The sequence below is a fragment of the Panthera uncia genome, chromosome D4 (assembly GCF_023721935.1).
Source record: "Panthera uncia isolate 11264 chromosome D4, Puncia_PCG_1.0, whole genome shotgun sequence".
NCBI classification, from domain to species: domain Eukaryota; kingdom Metazoa; phylum Chordata; class Mammalia; order Carnivora; family Felidae; genus Panthera; species Panthera uncia.
In genome coordinates, this window is record NC_064807.1 from 64,414,076 (window position 1) to 64,420,250 (window position 6,175).

Here is a 6,175-nt window from a genome sequence, read left to right on the forward strand (position 1 = left end):
TCCTGGTTGAAAGAAGGATGGCTTGCCATTAGCCACGCCAGTCAGGCAATATCCCTGGATATACAGGACTTTAGAAAAAGTGATGTTCTCCATTCAGGCCAAAATAGTTTTCCATTCACAGTCCTACTCACCAGAAACACTACAGGAGGCCCGCCAATCAAAGCCATGGCTGTTGAGAGCTTGCGTTTGTTGCCTCCACTATAGTTACCAGCATATTTTTCTCCATACTTCACCAGGCCCAGTTTTCGAATTGCCCATTCACCAACCTACAGTAATGAAAAGCACTTTGACTTTTGTCTGCTTTGTTAATTTTATCATGCTTTCTTATACTTATATATGTCATGTTTCTTTACTGAGTAAAGACTAGGAAAATTCTTTTCACTGAGTAGATTCTGTAATCATGACCTAGCAAGTGCCAAGGAGCCCAAAAGCAGGGGGAAGGGATCTGTGTGGGTGGGAACAGCACTTCCTCTCTGCCCTCCAGCATGCGTCTGCCACTCACTCTTGCCCCACCATCACCATGAATTCCCACCCTGCAAGTAGGGGTCAAGAGCCAGCATTTCACATTGCTGCATCCATGAGTAAGAAGAGCCTAAAGCCAATGGTCATTTGTGAAAGTCAAAGCCGTAAGGTCTACTGTCAGCATGCCAAAGAGAACAGGCTGGCTTTCTGGCGCTCACGGTACCTTCCCAACTTCTTTCTCTGGGACTCCTCTCAAGAGGGCAAAGAACTCCACATGCTCTCTTCCAGTCAGTAACTCCGTGATGGCATCAAACTGAGGGCAATAGCCCATGTTCTGATGCACTTCGTGGATGTTTGATAAGATACTGCAAAGAAAAAAACTGGTCAGGTTTTAAGCATCTAGAGATATTCTGATTAGATAATCTTGCCTAATGTTCCTATAAAGTATGCTCGTACATGACAAAAATAACCAGAGAGCACACTAGCTTCGAGGAACAATCTTTCCGCCCCAAGGATGCCAGCCCCCACTGGCAATCAGTGCCTCTGTCCTGCCCACTTGCACCTGGCTCTCCCAACACCTCAATCTGCAAGCTCAGTCCCATTTCAAGATCCCCACGTCCATTCCAAATGCAGTGCTATCTTTACCAACAACCTCACTCACATGATCCCAGGACCTCAGCACTAAGTCTCGACCCCAGACTGACTTCTGTGTCCCAGTCATATGTATGAAGTACTTTGTTACTCCAAAGTCTCCTTCATGGCCATTCAGACCCAGAGGAGGCCCAGCAACTCTGGGTGTGACCTCCCTCCTTCTGCTTTCTGCTGTTCATACATTGACTCGGCCACAATATGGTCCAGGCCCCCTGGTTCCACTATTTCCCTTCTAGTTTTTAAGGGTTTTGTTTTTGGGGTGTTTTGTTGTTGTTATTGTTGTTGTTTTATCACAGGCTCTCTGAAAATCTGGTGACAAAAAAAAATATGTACCTATAGACATAACTTTACATTTATTGGTGGAAGCAGCTTTTAGGCCCCATGAAGCCAAGCTCAGGTTAAGAATCCCTGATGTGGGAGAAGCTCAGGCCCCATCCAGTCTGATGGCCGCACATCAGCCACGTCTGGATAGTGTCTGCCTTTGGTCTTTCAGCAGTATTCATTTCTCTTTGCAAATCTGTTTAATACTCCCAGGGCCAGCTTTTTCCAGAATTATGACTGAGGTGTCCACAGACATGAGGCCTGGCCCTCACAGCAGCACTGCCTAAGCCAGTTCTTATAACCAGTCACTGTGACAAACCTTAATTTGGGCCAGTTATTGCTGCCATTGCTTTATGTCCAAGGAGTCTGGTACTAGGATCAAGGCTGGGGAAGCAGGTATGCAGCCTTAGGCCTGCTATTTCAGAATTTCTGTTCTCTTAAACCTCCTTTACTCTGCTACTAAAAATGTTAATGAGACAGAAGAGGGGACCCATGAGTACATTAAGTCCCTTGCTCCTTTCAATTTTATGGGCTAGTAGCCCCCTATCCATTATTTCCAAATTGTGAGTCATCATCCATTAGTGGGCTACAAAATAAATTTAGTGCGTCATGATCAGTTTTTTTAAAACACATGCTTATTTATGTGTTTTTGTGTATTTATTAGGTTGAGAGGTAACTGTATTTGCTACTTTGGATCATAGTCAGAAAAGTTCAAACGCATCTCTCCGTATAAAAAGCCCAGAGAAGCCCCACATATTTAGAATATTCAGGGTAACATTGCCTAATTGGTCTCTGAAGTGGAGATGTACCCCTTAAAGATCACTTAGTCACCTGTGCATTCTGAGAGAATGGCTTAATGTGGCCTCAATAATTGATACACTCTTTAGGGAGGACAATTTAGCAAGTACACACCCTTTCACCTAGTAGGAATTTTGCCTGAGGAATTGCAAGAGGACTACAAGGACATATTTACATAGTGAAAAACAGAAACCAAGTGTCCAACAATAAGGAATTGATTAAATAAACTACAGGTAAATGTACAGAGGAGCATTTTATGTAATAATGTAAAGTCTACATCGTAGAATATGTAACCCACTGGGAAATATTCATACCAGCCTCATTAACAGTAAACTAATTAGGGGCGCCTGGGTGGCGCAGTCGGTTAAGCGTCCGACTTCAGCCAGGTCACGATCTCGCGGTCCGTGAGTTCGAGCCCCGCGTCAGGCTCTGGGCTGATGGCTCGGAGCCTGGAGCCTGTTTCCGATTCTGTGTCTCCCTCTCTCTCTGCCCCTCCCCCGTTCATGCTCTGTCTCTCTCTGTCCCAAAAATAAATAAAAACGGTTGAAAAAAAAAAAATTAAAAAAAAAAAAAAAACAGTAAACTAATTAAAAAAAATTTTTTTTTGACGTTTTATTTCTTTTTGAGACAGAGAGAGACAGAGCATGAATGGGGGAGGGGCAGAGACAGAGGGAGACACAGAATCAGAAGCAGGCTCCAGGCTCTGAGCAATCAGCCCAGACAGAGCCCGACACGGGGCTCGAACTCACGGACCGCGAGATCGTGACCTGAGCTGAAGTCGGATGCTTAACCGACTGAGCCACCCAGGCGCCCCAACAGTGAACTATTTTTAAAAAACCTAGATACAGTATCATGTCAATTTTATAATACACTTATATGTGTATATAACATAGATTTGGGCTGATGGGAATGTTCTAAAACTAGATTGTGGTGATCTGTGCATAACCTTGCAAACTGACTAGAAATCATTTAATTGTACTCTTAGGAAAAGCAAACTACATGGTATAAAAATTATACCTGAATAAAGCTGTTTAAAAAAAAAACAGATGGGGACTGGAAAAAAAAATGTAAATAGTGGTTATCTCTAGGTAGTGGGATTATTGATGATTTTTATCTTTTTCTTTATACTTCACTGTATTTCAACATTTTTATAAACTACATAGTACTGTTATAATCCCCAAAAATCAAAATATATTTACTTAAATAAAGTAAAAAAAAGTTTTTGTGGCAAAATACACTCTATGTCTTTTCTTACCTATTTTTGTTAAGGAAAGCATCTCCTCTGGTAACCGTGGTATCTCCAGTTAACATCTTGAAAGTTGATGATTTCCCAGCCCCATTAACTCCCAGAAGTCCAAAGCACTGAAACATATTGGGTAAGCCATATAAGCAAAATACTAAATATCTGAATATAAATGACCCTTATAAAATAGTCACCTCAACTGGGTTTTTAGATAACATGATTCTAAAACACCATTCTTAAATATTGATGAAGAGTCAATTTTTTTCTGGTTTTAAGAACTTACATAGATATTTAAATATAATTTGTAATTAGACACATTGAGCATATTTGTAAATATTATTTGAATCATGAGGTTGAGGCCAAAGCTCATGTGTAAAAGAAAAGTAATAAAAACCAACCAGTCACATTTCACTATCTAATCTGGCTCAAGGGCAGAAAAGAACACAAACATGAACAATAAAGGAAAAAACCTACTTAAAAAAAATCTATTTCAATTTCATCATCATCTTGAATCAATCACAAAGTCACATTTGAGACGTGCATGCTTTCTTTTTAAATTAAAAAAAAAAATTAATGTTTATTCTTGAGCAAGAGAGAGGGAGAGAGCGAAAGCATGAGCAGGGGAGGGTCAGAGAGAGAAGGAAACACAGAATCCAAAGCAAGCTCCAGGCTCTGAGCTGTCAGCACAGAGCCCCATGCAGGGCTTAAACTCATTAACCGTGAGATCATGACCTGAGCTGAAGTTGGATGCTTAACCAACTGAGCCACCCAGCCACCCCACGTGCATTCTTTTCTAAAATTGCCTAACATTATCCCAAGCCTTTTGACAAATGGGATCCCCATCTTCTCAATGACTGATTGCTCCACATACACATGAATAGAGAAGCCTTTAAAACTCACTTTTAACCCTTCCAGATGTTGTTTGATTGGGTAGACAGTTTGAATTAATAAGGACAAGAAAAGCGTAGACAAAGTGCCTTTACCTCGCCAGGAGGAATGCCAACGCAAATCCTGTCAACAGCAGGCTTCCTCTTTCTTCTGTAGATCTGCAACCGACAAAGTGCACACATTCATGAGCCATGGTGAATCATAGCTATCCCAAGCAACTGTGGAAGAGGGAATTATAACCCAAATACACATGAAGTAAGACTCATCAGTAAAACTAAGTCACACCTTTGATATGCTAAGAGCCTTGGTCTGTCTCTGTAGCAACTGGCTTCTGAAGGACTCTGAAGCTCAAAATAAAAGTGAACTTCTTTTTATTTTTAATTTCATATCAACCTTTTTATGTTTATTTGTTTTTATTATTTTTTAATGTTTATTTACTCTGGGGGGAGGGGGGCAGAGAGAGAGGGGGAGAGAGAGAATCCCAAGCAGGCTCTGCACTGTCAGCAGAAAGCCCTATGCGGGGCTCAAACTCATGAACCATGAGATCATGACCTGAGCCAAAGTTGGAAACTTAACCAACTGAACCACCCAGGCACCCCTTATGTTTATTTTGAGAAAGAACATGCGCGTGTGCACACACACTCACACAAGTGGGGGAGGGGCAGAGAGAGGGAGGGACAGAGAGAATCTCAAGCAGGCTCCATGCTTGCTCTCAGTGCAGAGCCTAACATGGGGCTTGATCTCAAGAACCTTTGAGATCATGACCTAAGCAGAAATCAACAGTTGGCTACTTAACTGACTGAGCCACCCAGGTGTGCCTACTATCAACCTTCTCCAAAGACATATTAGTCATTAAAATATAATTTTTCATTTACTTGATAGATTTTTAAAAAATTAAACTGTGCAGGGTAAAAATGTATCATTGAAGCACTGCAAATATTGTTTGTACATATTATAAAAAAGTAAATTGTTGGGATTCTGGCACCTAGCGTGGGCTGAAACAAACCTTCCTCCTGAGACATATGGAGACATACCAGCTTTTTAGACTATGACTCTCAAAATCAGCCATTTATTCTTCCTACCTCAGCTTTGACTGGATGTACAATTTTAGTATGTTTTAATAACAAACACAAAAGTGTAAGTGTGAAAAACAAATATACTTGAGAACAAGACTTCATATTATAAAATATTCTCAGTAGGATTTCTTTCATTAAGAAGTCCCCTCAGTGTATTTTAAATAAAATTAAATACTAGATAGAAACTTGGTATAGATGTACATATTTGGGGAAGCATGCTCTTTTTATTAAGCAAATCAGCAAAAATGACCGTTTCCAACATATAAAGCTGAAAACAACTGAATACAAGTTGTTACAGCCTGTACTGTCTCACCTTTGTCAGCTCCTTGATTTCCAAGATGTCATTCTGTCCTCCACCATCAAGAATTCTCTGTCTTTCCCGCTTCACATCTTCATCCTCATCATTCAATGGAGGAAGCCTTGCATTTACAGGTCTTGGGGGAAAATTTTTAAGAAAAAAAAAAAAAAATCAACCTTTCAAGGTATCTTTCAAGACAAAGACCCAATTTCTTTTTTCTTTTTTTTTTTTTATTATATATATATTTTTTATTTATTTTTTAATATATGAAATTTACTGTCAAATTGGTTTCCATACAACACCCAGTGCTCATCCCAAAAGGTGCCCTCCTCACTACCCATCACCCACCCTGCCCTCCCTCCCACCCCCCATCAACCCTCAGTTTGTTCTCAGTTTTTAACAGTCTCTTATGCTTTGGCTCTCTCCCACTCTAACCTC

General features: G+C 40.6%; 2 protein-coding genes across 4 annotated transcripts in view; one reads left to right on the forward strand and one right to left on the reverse strand.

Moving 5' to 3' along the window:
• LOC125926374 (protein NipSnap homolog 3A) overlaps positions 1-6,175 on the forward strand; it is a 30,198-nt gene that overhangs the window by 22,718 nt on the left and 1,305 nt on the right. The window contains exon 7 of the transcript XR_007459089.1: positions 3,502-3,608. The gene's annotated coding sequence lies outside the window, so the exon portion shown is untranslated. The remainder of the gene's footprint in view (positions 1-3,501; positions 3,609-6,175) is intronic.
• Positions 1-6,175, reverse strand: part of ABCA1 (ATP binding cassette subfamily A member 1) — a 132,473-nt gene that overhangs the window by 5,026 nt on the left and 121,272 nt on the right. For all 3 annotated transcript variants that reach the window (XM_049635500.1, XM_049635481.1, XM_049635490.1), the window contains 5 exons: positions 5,753-5,873; positions 4,459-4,521; positions 3,488-3,594; positions 686-827; positions 132-266 (listed from right to left, as the gene is read on the reverse strand). In XM_049635500.1, coding sequence (XP_049491457.1) covers positions 132-266; positions 686-827; positions 3,488-3,594; positions 4,459-4,521; positions 5,753-5,873 — 568 coding nt within the window. The remainder of the gene's footprint in view (positions 1-131; positions 267-685; positions 828-3,487; positions 3,595-4,458; positions 4,522-5,752; positions 5,874-6,175) is intronic.